The 18,329-nt window shown below is 34.9% G+C and overlaps 1 protein-coding gene across 1 annotated transcript in view; it reads right to left on the minus strand.

The window, feature by feature from the left end:
• The window catches only part of CSPP1 (centrosome and spindle pole associated protein 1), a 203,204-nt gene that overhangs the window by 148,562 nt on the left and 36,313 nt on the right, over positions 1-18,329 (minus strand). The window contains exons 3-8 of the mRNA XM_042782168.1: positions 15,827-15,930; positions 14,851-14,874; positions 7,767-7,847; positions 6,025-6,123; positions 4,899-5,338; positions 3,029-3,066 (exon numbers count right to left, since the gene is read on the minus strand). Of these exons, the coding sequence (XP_042638102.1) occupies positions 3,029-3,066; positions 4,899-5,338; positions 6,025-6,123; positions 7,767-7,847; positions 14,851-14,874; positions 15,827-15,930 (786 nt within the window). The remainder of the gene's footprint in view (positions 1-3,028; positions 3,067-4,898; positions 5,339-6,024; positions 6,124-7,766; positions 7,848-14,850; positions 14,875-15,826; positions 15,931-18,329) is intronic.

Here is an 18,329-nt window from a genome sequence, read left to right on the forward strand (position 1 = left end):
CTGAGGGACGGTGGGCTGGGAGAGAGACTGAGCATTTTTCCTGAACTTGAATTGTAGCCTGTGGTGCTACCCTAATAAACCCCATAATCTGTGCGCTCTGTGTGGCCACTGCAGCAAATTATCGAACCCAGGAGAGAGGTGGTGGGTGCTTTGGAAGGAACAGTTGGAGAAAGGGCTGGAGGGAGGCAGCATGTCTGACTGACCTCACAGGAATAGGCCTTGGGCTATTGATGGTGATTCTGTCTTCTTCTTGTGGGATTAGAGGAGGTCAGAACATGTGGCCTCCTTGCCCTTTCTGCAGAGGCTAAAAAAAAAAGCTGAAATATGTATTTCACTAAAAAAGATAAAATAAAATTTTAAGGTATCTTATTTGATTTTATGAAATGACTGATAGAACTGCTTTGTTAAATCAAAGAATTACTGTTTAAAACAGAAATTGCATAAATATAGGATGTTACTCATATCTGTTACAAAATAATATAAGACAAAATACCTAGCGCAGTGCCTAAGGCACTTGACTGCTAACCAGAAGGCTGGCGGTTCAAACCCACCAGCCACTCCTTGGAAGGAAAACTAGGCTATCTACTGCTGTAGTGATACTGCCTTGGAAACCCAAGGAGGGGTCGCTATGAGTTGGGTCTGACTGGATGGCACATAACAACAACAACAACAACAAAAACCTAGAAGTGAAGCTACCAAGCTTTAAAGTCATGAGCTGTAAAGTCTATGAGTCAGGTCCGACTGGACAGCACATAACAACAACAACAACAAAGATGCATTAAGCAGTAAAAGCCTTTTCTTCTCTATTTCATCAAAGATATGGATCAACAAGTCTAGTTGATTAGGTAAAATTCTCAATGCCTCCCTCCAAAAAAACAGGTACAGACAGGCCAACTTTACCTTAAAAAAAAACAGTACATGTAAAAATCTTATTAAAAATTTCTCAATTAAAGAAGTAAAGCAAATTATTTAAAACTACAGGTATTTTCAGTTAATTTAAATGTGAGCAAACAACTCCTAAATGATAATAAGTTCTCCTTTTTCCTTAATAAACCACAGAATCAAACTATTTCAGAAATAAATTTACAATGCTTATGCTATCAACAATAACACATCCTAAAAATAAAATATTTACCGTATGTTATCAGATCACTACCCTCGAGTGGATTGAGACTTATAGCGACCCTTCCTTGGGTTTCCGAGACAGATCTCTACAGTAGTATATTGCCCAGTCTTCCTTCTGAGAGGTGGCTGGTGGGTTTGAACTGCCAGCCTTCTAGTTAGCAATCAAATGCCTTAGGCACTATGCCACCAGAGCTCCCTACCATATGTTTGTTGTTGCTGTTGTTATATGCCGTCGAGTCGGACCCGACTCATAGCGACCCCTCCTTGGTTTTCCAAGGCAATATCACTACGGAAGTAGATTGCCTCATCTTCCTTCCGAGGAGTGGCTGGTGGGTTTGAACCGCCAGCCTTCTGGTTAGCAGTCAAGTGCCTTAGGCACTATGCTACCAGAACTCCCTACCATATGTTAGTCCTCTATTAATATAGCTCACAGGGAGGAAGAATCAAATTTCTCCTTAAATTATCTAATTCATAAGGTTATGTCACCTTGTTTACATATCAAGAATTTTTCAATTATACATGAATTCTGCTATTAAGGATACTCTCACTATAGATGTTAAAGAAAAAACACTGAGGATTTAACTACTGATAACTATTTTCTCTTAATTGTTTTCAATTCCTTCCCAATTTTATTAACTTTAAGTCAATGATGATGTTTTTCTATTAACAATACCATTTTTAAAGTGGGGAAAATAGTTATTATTAAAATGGCTCTTCAAAGATAAATGAAAATTGACCAACAACTAGAACAAAACTCACTGCCATCGAGTCGAACCCGACTCATAGCAACCCCTCCTTGGGTTTCTGAGGCAGTATCACTATGGAAGTAGATTATCCAACCTTCCTTCCAAGGAGTGGCTGGTGGGTCTGAACCGCCAGCCTTCTGGTTAGCAGTCAGATGCCTTAGGCACTACACCACTAGAACAACAAGGGAACAGCAAACTGAATAATATGTTCTAATAAGCCATCTTTCCCCATTTCTGTCCTATGGATTAAGCATAGAGTTTTTAGGAGAGCATCCCATGTTACATAAGCCCTCACTCCATGCACATAACACAGATTCTAATTTCAGATGGAGTGCTATTTCAGAGTTTATTAAATGGCTTTAAGATCATAAACTAGCAAATGTCAAAAGTAGAATGGAAGTGCTCACTACATTAATCACAGAGAAACTGAAAAAACAGCATTTTTAAACCAAAAAGAATGTCTTTTACTGATTAACGTTAAAGTAAAACATAGTAAGATAATATATTAACTTCTACAGCTGAAGTTAATAAATAATAAAGATCAAGGAAACTATATTTTTTAAAAGACTATAAATTCCTAAACAGTCAAATGCCTTAGGCACTTATGCCACCAGAGCCCCTCAAAGTATAAGAGATACTATTATATTCAACTTTAGAAAGTTCCTAAAACATTTTCCTTTTTACTCAGAATACAACTGCCAAGCACAGTGCTAACCACCTTGTTACACATTAAGAACATTGCCAGTGATTCAAGATAACAAGTTTAAGAAAGTAACATCACTCATTATTCCTGGGCTTCAGCTTTCCTGTCTCTAAAGTGGGGAAAATATTTCATTAATAAGTAAATTATGGTATATGAAGAAATTTATAGGATAATTAGGTAGGAACAGAGATAAAAATATGAAAATAAAAAATTATTACAAATCAAAACTAGAATTTAACAGACACTAACATTTCAAGGGGGAAAAGTGGAGAAGAGGGAAATTTTGAAGAATGAAGGAAAATTAATCAGTTGTACTATTTCTTGTCAAGAACTTCTGGTTAAGACTACAGTATGTTAAGAATAAGAAACATCTAGAGCAAGAGACCAAAAGTACTTGCCAATTTCTTTACTTTCAAAAATTTCACTAAAAGGTCAAGTCATTTTCCCCACCGACCACACTCAAATGACCTAATGAAGTCTTTTGTTTGTTTGCTAGAAATAAGGAATGTACAAATCTGAAATCTAGAAATTCAGTTTTAACCTTAAGTGCCAGAAACATACGTGAAACGATGTAAAAATATATGCATTAACAAAATGAAAGTAACATATAATATTTACCTACGTTTTGAAGAAACACTTCTAAAAACTTTTAAATGTCTAACAAGAATTATCCTCACTCATCCTCATGTTTATTTTTTAAACACTACTTGGAGTAGATCATACAGCAAAAATTCATTTCCCTTATTATGGGATATATAAGAAAATAAGATAGTTCTCATTATAAAGATGAAATTCATTTGCTAGTTCATATATAAAATTATCACAAGGTAAAATTATAAAAATAATATATTAAAATATATTTTAAAAAGCAACAACCACTATGTTTCCTAAAATTATAGACTTAAAAAGTATACATTATTTTATACTTTAAAGGTAAATAGACACTATAATTTTAAAAAAATAAAATAAACTGGTGTACAAATAAGGTATCACCAAGCATTCAAGATAACATGCACTCTCCTAGTTAATAGTTCTTTTAGCTTAGGCAGCCTTTGACTATCTTCACATATAATCATTCTCAACTAGAACACATTCTAGGATTTGGAGTAATTTCTGAGTACAATTAGATTTAGATCAGAGAAACCAGAATTGGCATTTCAAAATTTTAATCCTTCACACATATTACCTACATCATGGTGATTAACTGAAAAGACTGGGTGAGCAGAATTGAAAACTGCAGCATAAAGAGGTGAAGACCAAGAATCGTAAAGCCTTTCTATTGTAGTTAATCATTAGAACACTGAATGTGCAGCATTACTCCTCATAAAACTTTGTAAAATACTACAAAAAAAAATCTATTTGGACTAATAAATGAAACAGATCCTATAAAGTTCTCAAAACTTAGATTTAAACCTTTCAAGTTAACATGTCAATGATAGAAATGGGACCCTGCTACATTTCTAGTGCCAAATCAAATTACATTAAAAATATTGCAACTTTTAAGATAAATATGACTTAATAAGATCCAACTGCAGCACTTAAGAAATTATAAATAGTGACACAAAAACCATCATCCAGAGAAACTAAAAGCATCTGAAAATTTGATTTAAAAAAAAAAAAACTTAAGGCTATTTCAGTTAAATAAGATTTTCAAGAACTTAAAAGTTAACAAACATTTTGTAAAGGTACTTAGAATGTCTAAACATTAAAAGAATAAACTATATTTCAACTATCCTGAATTCTCCCTCCCCCTGTAAATTTTCTGAAATTGATGATTGTTAACTGGGGTTTAAATGGAGTTCTTACAGAGATTTATTTTTCTCCTGCCAGGGACACTATTAATTTCTGAAAACTCTGACTTCTCATTTCAAGTTTGTGTTTTTGGTTTTTGGTTTTTTTGAGCCCTACTGGTAGCGTGAACTCACCCTGCGAACCTGAATAGTACTGGCTTATGTTCAAATTCTCAGAGAAGTTTGTTTTATGTTTTTGTTTTTTAACTGCCACCCCAACCCAGGGCCAACACTGAGACATGAAAAGTTTCTTTTCTGTGGGAAGGTTTGTTTCTCATTTACTTTTATACAAAAAAAGTAGCCTTTCGGTGTTCCAGTTTTTTAACAGGACACTGAAACCCTTTTAGGCTACCATCTTGAGTGTTTTTTTTCCTTCGCCCTCAGTCCCATATAAAATAATGTTGTATCTTTAAATTGATAGCATCTAACAATTAATCAAACATAGTAAAGAAAATGGAATCATCTCTCCCTGATATAATTACAAAAAGTAACAACAGCAAAATTAAACAAAAGAAAAATAAATGAAGAAAATACCTGTCATTTGCATACACTCTCAAAGGTCTTCTATCAAAATCACTTTCATATCTAAACCTCTCGTCCATTTCTTCACTTACTTCAGGATCATGGCCTGCTCTATAACACTGTCTATCAGAAACACGATCCTCATTCAACCTGCGAAATCTTCTATCCGGAATATCAGCCTTGTTGGTAAACCTTTGATGTTTTTTATTGGAAATTCCCAGTTCTTCATCAGTTTTTTTAATAATTCTTCCATTCCTTAATTCAATTTCACCATCTAGTTGTCGATATCTGTCCTCCTCTAGTCGCCTTTGGTGTAGAAGCTCTTCATATGCCTCTGAAGGAGTTAAAACATCTCTCCTGGGTCCTTCTGAATTTTTATAGGATGCTTGTATTTGTGAAGGTAAATCAGGCTTAACTTGAGAAACAGATTTTTTATTTATTTCACTCTTAGGCTATTCAGTTAAAAAAAAAGAAAAAAAATCTGAATGAGATACTCTTCTTCAAAAGGTATTTATACGCTCAAATGATGCTTAGTCTATTTATCATGTCCACTTTGGTATTTAATCAGCCATAAGAAAAATTTTATCTTTAGAAAAAACTTCTAAGGAGATTTCATTCTTTAATAAAACTTAATATCAAATAAACAAGCAAATGGATAAGTAACTATAAAAAGACAGGATAAACTGAATGTAAATTCCCATCCCAAATTTATCCAAAATTAGACATATTTTGGTAATTGAATATTGTTTTAAAATATTTCAAATTAAATTCCTTATCAACAAAAAGGGTACAGAACATAGCAAATTTTTTGGTCCTAGTAACATTAATCACTTTTAAGTTGGGGGAAAAAATATAACTAGAAATTATTAATTTAAATAAATAAATAAAAATCACTTAATAAAATCAACTTCTAAAATGAAATCTTCTCCATAAAGCTAAAAAGTAGAATAAATACTTCAATATGAGATAAAACAGCTCCAAAATTGAATATTTAAATGTCCTGTATTTAATTTGGCTTAATTTTTTCTATTTACATAAAAACCAAAAGAAACATCTAAAATAGATAATAAAAAATTACAAGTGAGTATAAGGTATTAAGCTTGTGGTACTAAAAGTTTTACTTTAAGAACAAACTTACCTCAGTACTCTTTTCTACCTGTCTGCATTTTTCATTGGATTCTTCTTTACCCCTGAGAAACTGATTATATTCTTTGTTACGTTCAAGCTTCAATCTTTCCTTAAAATAGAAATCAAAAGGCAATGTTACCTTCATCTTCAGGAAAAAGAACCTTATAGTCCAATCAGAATGTCAAATTAGACTCATACAAATCAGAGATCTTACCCAGTATCAAGCTTTACTATTTACTTATTTTATTTACTATTTACTAACTTCAAGGACAGAAGTAATTACAAGGAAGGGAAAAGCAGAAAGAGGTCTAAGACCACCAATGCTGATGCCCAAGTCCTTTCTTGCCACATTACAATACACATCACTATACACTTCCGTCTACCTTAACGCATGAGGTCTCTAAGAGAAAAGAACTATTTCAATTGTGAATCATCTCTGCTTTATACACCAATAGTTCATAGCTTAGATGACATTTTCCAAGGAACCATGACCTATCAATCTATGGATTCTGAATTTATTTACCATAAACAAACCTAGACAAACCAGATACATCCTATAAATACTACTGCTCAGATAAATATCTCCCACTAGCAAATACAAATAATGTGTTTGCTAGGAAGCCTATCATTAGCATGTTTACAACATTTGAGCCTGTGACCTTTCTTCTTTCTTAAGGACATATCCTGGCACTCATCTCCCATCGCACTCCTAAAAAGGAGAGAACAGATTGCAAGCTTGCTGCTAATCATTTCCTTCCCAATGTTAAAGAAGTATCATTATATTTTAAACATGAAAAGGTCAAACTGTCAAAAACACTAAAATAGTATGATGGAAATGTTCTGCTGAAACACAAATATACTGTTGTTGTTATGTGCCATTGAGTCGGATCTGACTCATAGCGACCCGTCCTTGGGTTTCCGAGGCAGGATCACTATGGAAGTAGGTTGCCTAACCTGCCTTCCGAGGAGTGGCTGGTGGATTTGAACTGCCAGCCTTCTGGTTAGCAGTCAAGTGCCTTAGGCAGTACACTACCATAGCTCCTGCAAATATATAACATTAGAATATGTTCTTAAGGACTAAAGTCAACAATGTCATTGAAATAATACAATCAAAAAAGTAGTAAAGAAATTATTTTCTGTCTTTTAAAACTTAGTAACTGTCCATTCTGTCTTATATACTATTTCATGATCTCTCATCTACTAGGGAATTGGTTCTCTGTAAGAGGTGTATTGTACTTTACCACTACCACCTCTAGAGGGTGTGAACATGTATTGTGGAGTGATAGAAACACACATTCAGATAGCCCCAGACCCTCACCTGACATAAAAAGCTCAGTATACTCTCACATCTACTCATCAAACTGATAAATGTGTCATAAACTTTATAGCTCAGAAAACAGTGCTGAGAAAAGTGAATTCTGAATATTCAATTAAATATAGCAGAATATAGCAAAAGAATCAGCGTATTAAAGAAATATGTTTATCAAATTATTTTTATTGGAAATTCCCACTTCTTCACTAATTTTTTTTTAATAATTCTTCCATTCTTAATTCAATTTCTTACTTTTGGTTACAAAAATAATGTTCCATTTTTTTTTTTTAACAGCAAAGAGACCTCAGATTTTTTAGAAAGAAATACACTCAAGTATGAGGAAATGATGTTAGCTTCTGTTTGCATTTTAATCAGGAATATTTTCTCTTATGATTTTGATGCCTCAGAAAACTGCTACAGAAACTACTCTAACAACCTACCTTCGCAGATAACCTCTCACCAATAGGAAGAGAAACTCCCAGAGTGGATGGATCTGTTTCACCCGAAGACAGAAAATTTTTCTGTATATATACAAATTAAGAAAAAAATATTGCCTAATTATCTTCATAAAATGTGTTTCATAAACGTTTCTTTTTACATTATATATTCTAAACTATTACATTGTACAAAGCAAAAGAATAGGATGGAGATGGAGACAGAAACTCCTAACCTATAGAAATCAAATCCAAAGTATTAGAAAAAGCAGGGCTTTGAACCAGTTCTTCCTGGTTCAGCTATGGCCAGCTAAGCAAAACCAGAATGGACCCAAATTTGTGAAATATAGATGTACTGAAATGCCAACCATAATAGGAAAAATTATGAGTTGATGCCTTGCTAGAAACTTAATCTCCCTTTTAGAAAACAAGGGCAGCATGTGCATTGCATAGCAACCAAATCTCTTCATCAACAGAATTGGAAACAATGGTGACCAGCTCGAAGATGGAGGCCACTTTGAATGCCTGTCTCTCTCCACACTCCTGGCAAAAATCCTGTCTCCTGCATTAGGTTCCTGAAAAGGCTCACTATGTCTCATCCAAGTCTAGCATTCCAGGGCTTCAACCTGTAATTTTTCTCATTCTGATTATCACTCTGCTTCACCCAAATTTTAAAAACTCAGATCTACTCCAATTTTGCATCATCAGCCAAGACTGAACTGGTTTAAACTGGTTCAAAACCCAGGAAAAAAGACAATTTTCTCCCAATCAGCAACTCCCTGAAGGGGAGAAATAGGCCTTAATTTTCATTGGCAATTCATATGGATTTATCGATTCAAGATGATCAAATGCATGGGGAAAAAAAAGAAACTGTTTCTTAACATATTCTTCTTCTAAGCACATATTCTACTTCATTCTCAGTGCCCTTATACTGTTCTGAGTCTTAAAACAAATTAAACTTCCTCACAAATATCCTTATGTATGCCACAGTAACTTTTTCTCTGTATTTCCTGTGATTACTATCTACTCAGATGCCAGAAAATATAAATTATGAATGCTGTTTCTTTACATGTCGTCCCATTCTTATTCGTTAGACATTGAGATAATACAGTGTAGTAAATACTGTCAGCAGCCAGGAATCAAAAGATTGACTTTACTTCTAGCTCCAGTACTTGTCAGTTGTGTAAGTCATTTAACCCTTTAGACACAAACTTTCCTCTTCTGTCTACCTATCAAAACTGTTATAATGATCAAAGACACACAATATAAATTCTAGAATAAACACAAGAGATTAGTTTAAAAAAAAACACACATACTCCCCAACTTTTTGGCACTGCTACTTAGTAGTCATATAAAGTGCATAAATTATTTAGATTCTCTGCCTGGCATTCTTCATCCGTAAAACAGGGATAATGTCATCTTTACTAGATTATGAGAATTAAAGCAATAAATACTTATTAAAATGTCTTGCTTCATGTCTTTTATTTATTCATTCATTCATTAAATGAGGAATTGTTATTAGTTGCCATTTAGGTGGCACCCAACTCATGGCAATCTCATGCATGACAGGGTCAGATTGTTGTGATCCATAGAGCTTCACTGGCTGATTGTTTGGAAATAAATCACTGGGTCCTTCTTCCTAGTCTTTTTAGAATAGAAGTTTTGCTGAAGCCTGTTCAACATCATAGTAATATATGAGCCTCCAATGACAGATGAGTTGTGGTTGCATTTGAGGTGTAATGGCCAAGAATCAAACCCAGGTGCCCCACATAGAAGGCGATAATTCTACACTTCACCACCACTGCCCCATACAAAGAGAAGAATATATCCCCTATACTCAAGAGATTTACAGTTCAGTTGAGGAAATAGGCATGTAAATAAATAACCACACTGTTGGGTGCTAATTGCTACAATAGATTTATATTTAAAATACTATGGGAACATAGGTGTATAGTAGAACTGACACGGGGCAAAGTTGTAGTCACTTCTTGGTCACAGCCAGCTACCCAGAGGGACCAAGTAGTTGAACTGGTGGGCTAGGGACCATAGTCACAGGGGACATCAATCTCAATTGGCATAACATACTACACAAAACATTGTTCCACCTCCTACTCTGGTGAGTAGCAACTGGGATCTTAAAAGCTTGCAAGCAGCTTGCAAGCAGCCATCTAGATGCAACGATGGGTCTCTCCTTGTCCAGAGCAAAGAGGAATGCAGAAAACAAAAATTCATGGAAACAATTAGTCCTAGCGACTGGTACACCATGCAATCCTCAGCCTATATGACTATGAGACCAGAAGAACTAGATGGTGCCTGGCTACCACTGTCAACCACTCGGAATGGGATCTATGTAGGAGATCCTTGATAGAGAGGGAGAACAATGTGGAACAAAACTCAAAATCATTAGGAGAAAAAAAAAAGAGGGGACCAGGTTTGCTGGTCTGATGGGGCCTGGTGGAACCACTAAGACTATGGCCCCTAGCTGCCCTTCAGGTCTGGAATTGAACCCATACCTGTGGCTTCCAGCCAAACAAATGACAGGCATATGAGTTGAACATTTACCTGAGATAGATACACTCCTTGGAAAGAACAATCAAGGGAGAAAGAAGGGCTGTTTATACACATAGAGACAGCTTAGGGGGCAGGAATGCATGGAGGGAGGACACAGGGAGGAGGTTACTTCTGGGAGGAAGTGTATGTGAACTGCTGTAAGGAAAGTGAATTTGCTCTGTAAATTTTCACCCAAATCACAATTTAAAAAAAATAAAATGAAATACTATGGGAACAGAGTGACTAATGAAATTAAACAATTAATAAATTTTATTAAATCTGAATGTACAAATAGATTGTGTGTCAAAAGCTAATTTGAAAGTTGGTTGTATGGAACTCTAAATTTATTTGTCAATTAAAAAATACATGACATGTCTAAATGTCTAAGTCACTCTTAGGTACCTGAAGTACATTATAAATCTTATCATTTTGTAGCATTATACATATACGGTGAGTTCTAACCTTGTGAAGACAGGGATATAACACCTTCACTCCTTTACTGGGCAATTTCCCCTACCACCAATACAAGTCCAAGATGATGTTTATAATGGTCAATGAAATGAAATACATAATAAGAAAAACAGAGTAAGCTTTTGAAAAGCTTGCTTAATTTTATCCATATGCATCAGTATTTTCAAGGACCTGTCTTTTGCCCCAACTGTTCACTATCTTGGGACTCATTAGTGAAGAAAACAGACAAACAGCCTTGCTCTAATAAGGCTTACATTCAAACAGGGAGAAACTGACAACAAACAATAAACATAATGAATAGGAATTGTATGTTATATTAAAAGGTGGTAAGTGCTATGATAAAAAATAACAAGAAAAGGCTATAGGTAGCACAGGTTTCTATGGGATGAGGGTAAGAAGAATGGAAATCAGTTATTCCTTTATGGGTATGTTCAACTTAAGATGCATATTAGATTACCAAGTGAAGATGTCAAGTATGCACCCAGATAGAAAAGTGTGAAGTTCAGGAGAGAGTTCTGGGCTAGAGATATAACTTTATTGCTTTAATTTAAAAACTGTTCTTGTGTCTGAGAATATGCCTTTCTTGTGTTTTTAAATGGTCATATGTCTTTTATTCTAAAAGCTAAAAAGAAAACAGTACTTGTTTGTTTGTTTGCTTTAATAGCTCTTCTTGGCAAAATTTAAAGACTAGATTTTTTAAATTTAAGTATTCATGTAATCTATATGTCTGGAAACCATAAGCAATCCAGAAGGAATAGGACTTAGAAACCATACACATTCCAGAGGTCAAGGAAGCCGTTACAACCATCTCCTCATACCCTAGGTTGTTTAATTTTTTCCCTGGCTTTCCTTTCTACTCTAGCCTTCTCAGAGGACAACCAAAGACTGTCTTTTTCCCTGACCTTCTGAAGTTTCTTACCTATTATCCTAAATATAGGACTTACAGCAATTTTAATAAATTTTCTGCAAAAGAAAATAAGATTTTTTATTTAAAAAACATCTAAGAAATCTGAAAAAAAAACCCTCAAGATAAACGTTTTCCCCAATATTCACTGTACTGTAAATGTCTCTAATAATTCTTAATTCCTGTGCTGCAACTACATTCTTGATAACCCAACACCAAAACAATTCCTTTATGTCCCTTTGAATTTTAAGACTAGTGCTCCTTGATTTCTTTATCTTTCATAAAAACAATTTCTTCTATGGATCCTGTGGTAGTTAAGGTTATATGTCAACTTGGCTGGGCCTGATTTTGAGTGGCTGGGCGTTATTCTCCACGATGAGACTGGCTCTCAACTCCATGGCGTAATCTGCGGCAAGCAGCTGAATAGCTGCTTTAGGGATGTGGTCTACTTCCAGTATATAAGGAGAAGCTTTGTGAATAGTCTGCAGCTTTTGGCATGCTTGGACCCTGCATGTAGCTGAGTCTTTAGCCAGCAGCCTGCCATGTTTCCTGCTAATCTTGGGACTGTCTCTGGACTTGAAATAGTGTTGTTTGGTAACGTCGGGACTGTGCCCTTTTCACTTGTCAACTTTGGGTTGGTCAGCCTCAGCAGCCAGCAACTGCCTGAGTGAAAAGATACTTCTAGCTCCAGTGGGCCAGGAGCAAGAGGCAGAGCTAGAGCCCAAGGTTGAGGGGTTTCTACTCAGCACCTAGAGCTGGCACTTTGAACCTGGACTTCTAGCCTCCCAAATTGTAAGAGAATAAACTCTTCTTTGTTAAAGGCATCCACCTGTGGTATTTCTGTTAGAATGGCACGAAGTAACCAAAACAGATCCCACCACCATTCTGAAAAGAATGAAAGATAACAAATATGTGAAAAAGGACATTCATTAAATCAGCTAACTCTTACTGAGTGCCAACAACATTCCTGCCCTAATTCAGTAGTACATGAGACCACATGACAGAGTTAAACACAGGGTGCTATAAAATTATGTCAGGGAAGACATCCAATTAATCTAAATTAGTAGAGTCAGATTAAGAATTCTTCCAGAAGTAATGACATTTAAGTTAAATTTCATTGTTGTTATTGTTAGGTGCCGTCAATTTGGTTCCAACTCATAGCAACCCTTTGCACAAAAGAATAAAACACTGCCCCATCTTCACAACGATTGCTATGTTCGTGTCCATCATTGCAGGTACTGTGTTAATCCATCTCATTGAGACTCTTCCCCTTTCTCGCAGACCTACTTTACCAATCATGGTATTCTCCAGGGACTGGTCCCTCCTTGTAACAAGCCCAAAGTATATGAGATAAAGTCTCACCATCCTATCTTCTTTGCCAACACCATAATTCAAATGCATCAATTCTTCTTCTGTCTGCCATTCATTGTCCAGCTTTCAAATGAACATGAGGAGGCTGAAAATGCCATGTCTTAGGACAGGCACATCTTAGTCCTCAAAGTGACAACTTTGCTTTTGATCACTTTAAGGAGATCTTTTGCAACAGATTTGCCCAATGCAATATTGTGGTCTTTCAGTTTGTATGTCAACTTGGCTGGGCTTGGTTGAGTGGCTGGGCAGCTGATGGTCGTTATTCCCCATGATGAGACTGGCAATCAACTCCACGTTGGGATCTACCACAAACAGCTGACTAGCTGCCTTTGGGAATGTGCTCTGCTTCCTGTATATAAGCAGAAGCCTTGGGGAATGATCTCGAGTTTATGGCATGCTTGGACCCTGCATGCAGCCATGTTGTTGTTCAGCAGCCTGCCATGCTCTGCCGACCTTGCGACTTACAATGGACTTGAATTAATGGCCTGCCATGTGGTTTGATAATGTCAGGACTGTGCCTTTTTATTTGTTGAACTTGGGCTTGTTAGCCTCAGCAGCCAGTAGCTGCCTGAGTGAAGAGCTGTCTCTAGCTTCAGTGGGCTGGGAGCAAGAGGCAAAGCTGAAGGCCAAGGTTGAGGGGCTTTCACACAGCCCCTACAGCCAGGCATTTTGAACTTGGACTTAAAGCCTCCAAACTGTAAAAAAATAAACTCCTGTTTGTTAAGACCAACCCATTTGTGGTATATTCTTGTCAGAGCGGCACTAGGTAACCAGAACAAATATATCATTTGATTTCCTGACTGTTACTTCCATAGGCATTGATTATGGATCCAAGTAAAATAAAATCCTTGACAATTTTCTCCATTTATCATGATGCTTATTGGTCCAGTTATGAGGATTGTTTATTTCTTACTGCACTCAAAAAGAATCTTACTCTAAGTCAGTCAGGCCAGTATTCCTGACATGCCTCATTCACACAGAGCTAAAGTCCATCTCTAAGTCCTCTATTTTATAGTCTCCATCTGAAAAGCTTTCTCACTTTGCCTTTCCCACTAGAATACCCAAATTCTAGTTATCTAGTAATGCCTTTCAAAAAAAAAAAAAACACCTCTCACTACGAGGTCTTTCCTGATCATTATATCCTTTTTGTCTTAGTTATCAATTTCTAAATTGTATGAATCTTATCTCTACAACTGGATTCTAGGCCCCATAAAGGCAGAATCCACATCTGATTCATCTTCTTAAGAACTTAAGAGGTGCTGGTTGAATGATGGATGTGGGAGTTTTTTAAAAAAACGGTTTTTATAAAACTCTAAAACTGTTTCTTGTTGGTTCTCAATATAAATTTACAAATGCATCCCATATGTTTCAGTGCAAAAGGATCAGGTAATCCAAATCCTGACAACACACAGGCCAAAACATCTTAGAATATCTTGAATATTCTAGTATCCTATTAATCTTAATGTAAGTAGCATAATGTGAAGAAGGAAAAACTGGCATGCTGAAAACGAGTGGATTTACAATAGCTACAAAATATTTAAGGAATGGATAAGAGAGCAACAAAACAAATACAAAGCAGGAATCAAAAAGGATGCTTGATTGTATTAATGGAAAATCATAATGGATAGACTGTCATCTTGCAAGAATAGGAAATTGTAGCACTGGAAATCTCAAAATCACAAATGAAGCTATTTTTTTAATTGGTTTGAGAGCAGCAATCTGATTAATAAAAGAAATTGCAAGCTAGTAGAACTAAAACAAAACTAAAGAACAACATTTCACAGACAACCCTACCTTTCTTTTTGCTTGTGTGATACCCTAAATTCAAGGGGGGAACAAACCATTGATAAAATGTATTCAGTAAAAGTCCTTTCTCCTCATGTGCAAATCAGAATAAAAACAAACCATTTATACATTTAAAATAGAGTTTAAAGTAGTGAAAAACTAAAGAATAACTTGGGATGGCTAGAAACATCTTGATTGTTTACAACAACTTTATAAAATAAAAATTAAACTATTTTAAAGTTTACAACAAACTTTGTTTAGTTATTACATAATTTAACAAAATAAAATGCATTTTGCTAAGAAAAACAGATTAAATCACTAAGCAAATAACTTTGGAAATTAAATGAATATGTTAAATGCCATTTTATAAGTTTATTTCATCACAAATAATTAGCAACTATAATTCCATGTGTCATTTTAATCCATGGTTTGGGGAGGCTGGGGCAGAAGAATGGTGAACAACTGGGCTATTTAAGCCATGATAACTTTATAGAGGGAGCTCTGGTAGCGTAGTGCCCAAGGCACTTGACTGCTAACCAGAAGGCTGGTTGTTCAAACCCACCAGCCACTCCTTGGAAGGAAGATGGGGCAATCTACTTCCATAGTGATACTGCCTCGGAAACCCAAGAAGGGGTCACTATGAGTCGGGTCTGACTCAATGGCAAATAACAACAACAACAACAACTTTACAGAAAATATGAACAACTAGAATTTAAAATCTCACTGTCCTACTCCAAAGGTTCAGTCTGTTTTATTCTATGGTACCAGTTCACAGAATGGGTTATCTCTTATCAATGTCACTTACATCATATGTGTTATGATACTTAATTTTGACTGTAACACTCAAAGTTCAAAACTGTAATACCCCTTTGCTAGACACCACTGAAAGCCTGAAAATTAATGCATATGACTACAACCTTAGGAAAACAAATTTAGGCAAAAAATTCTGAAACATAAAACCCAACTAATACCTAGAACTCATTACCTGAGTAAGATAGCGTCTATAATCTTGCCGCAATTCTTCTTTTAGTTTATGTTTCTTCCGTTCATAGTCTTCTCCAAGTGGTAAACTTAATCCATAATCAATTCCTAAAAGAAAACAACATTTTAAGTAATATGGTTCATTTCAAACCAATAATAGAGTTCTACATCCTGGAATAAAGCACAATAGGAAGGAACTCAGTAATGCTGATTCTAAGATCAGGATAATAAATTTTTATTTAAAATGCTTCAAAAGATAATATAGTCAGTTAGCTGAGCATTATCTCTACTACTCATGGACCCCAGCCAGCCAGTTCTCCTAACTAGAGACAACCAATATTACTGTTTCTTATGTTTCCTTCCACAGATATTTTATGAATTTATAAGCAGATACTTAAATATATTTACTTTTCCACCTTAGGTAGATGATTCTATATTGCTCTTCCTCTAGCTTTTTAAGGACAATAAAATTAAAATAGAGAAAACCTGATCACCTTTTACCTGTTCACTTAATTTTACTGTAATTTTGGCAAATACCTACAACAATTTTAATGTGTTTGTTTTTCAGTCTGGGAAAATTAGTTAACAAGATTTTTTAGTATACAAAAATATCTTTGTTATAACATGTTTCTGAGGATAAATTATTAGGGCCATGAGTGGCTTAGACTGGAATTTCCAAAAATCTTTCAATTTAATTAAATGACCAATTCCCATTTCATATAGATTAATGTTCATTCATTTAATTCATTCAATTTTAAGTAGTGTTTCCTTACATAGAGTTCAAAAGTCAAATTACATTTTGGGGTTATAAAAATGTCTTAAAACTAAATCATGATGATAGTTGTATAACTATAATATACCACAAACCACTGACATGTACACATCCTAAGTGGGTAAACTTTATGGTATTTAGATTATACCTCAATAAAGCTGTTAAAATCAAATTACATACTTTTAAAATAGTTTTAATAACATTATGTCAAAAAGCACAGATAACAGATGAGTATTCTTTTTTGATTTCTGACATCTCCTCCTCCCTCTGTTTAGTCCTACTGTATAATACTGCAGTATAATAAATTATCATTTCTAAATAATTTCTTTAGAGGTCTAGCTAAAAAGACTACAGATCTAATAACTGACTACAGTTTATGAATTGCCACTTATATCACCATTTTTGTGCCCTATTCCTCACAATGCAGTTAAATGATGGTAACTTATCATGAATGTGACATATCATTGCTTTATTGCATCACTGAAATATTTCAGAGGGAAAAGGCCAAAGTAATGTAAAAATATATGAATTTCTATTGATTTTTTTCTGGAATATAAAATTACACATCCAACCATACCAAGAAAAAATAACACTCCCATCAAGTCAATTCTGACTCATAGCAATCCTATATGACAGAGTAGAACTACCCCATAGAATTTCCAAGGTTGAAATCTTTACAAAAGCAGACTGCCACATCTTTTTCCTGTAGAGTGGCCGGTTGGTTTAAACTTCTGACCTTTCAGTTAGCAGCCAAGTGCTTAACCACTGTGCCACCAGGGCTCCCCTTCCCACCATAAGCATTATGGAATTCTTTTGATAAATACTTTTGGCCTGTTTAACTCCTTGATAATGGAAGATAAGGGAAGATTCCTTAAGGACTCTTCTTATTCATGTTCCCAATTCCATTCCAAAAGAATCCAAAGCATTGCATATGCTTGGAATTTTATATTATCCAAGAAAAGATATTTTTTTTTTTTTTACAAAGGACTCTAAACCATAGTTTAAAGTTACAAAATTTAAGCCTAAGGAGAGAAACAATTTCATTTTCACATTCAAAAAGGAGTTATCACTTATGAAAGTAAACTATAAAATCCATGAAGACAAGGTCCAAGATTTATTCAATTTTATAATGCCTGGCACACAATTTGGATTCAAGAAATGTTCAGTGAATAAATGAGAGAATGAATATATATGAATGAATACCTGAGCAAGAGGAAGGAATGAAGAGAAAGGGAGAAAAGAATATATTATTCTTAATATTTCACTTCTGCTGTTACTGGTTTGATTGCACAGAAAGAGGAAGAATGATAACTAACAAAACATTACATATCTGTAGTTACACAGGTCACAATGGATGCTTTATTGCGTCATGAAGAAGAGAACAATGTTGTGAGGGTGATGCCTCCCCTACAAGCTCTCCTTTTCCACACACACAAGGAAAAACCAAGCAGTTCACCATTCTCAGAAAAGTGGCTTTTACTACCTCTCCTCTATTCTACTTGGTGAGTTTATGTGGAAGAAAAAGAAGGTAAATGTGATTTAGTATGAAACTACTTTTCATACTAAATTCAATTTTATTTATCAAGAGTATTTCCTTTTTACTATGAATTATTTGTAATAATTCTCTTATCAGTTAAGTAACAACATATGATGGCCTCAGAAATATTTATAATTTTATTAATCTAAGGTTTAGTCAACAGAAAATATTAACTTTTTAATTTTTATTTTTGTCATC

The sequence above is a fragment of the Orycteropus afer genome, unplaced genomic scaffold (genome assembly GCF_000298275.1).
Source record: "Orycteropus afer afer isolate SDZICR_OR568_19922 unplaced genomic scaffold, OryAfe1.0 scaffold00252, whole genome shotgun sequence".
Lineage (NCBI taxonomy): Eukaryota > Metazoa > Chordata > Mammalia > Tubulidentata > Orycteropodidae > Orycteropus > Orycteropus afer.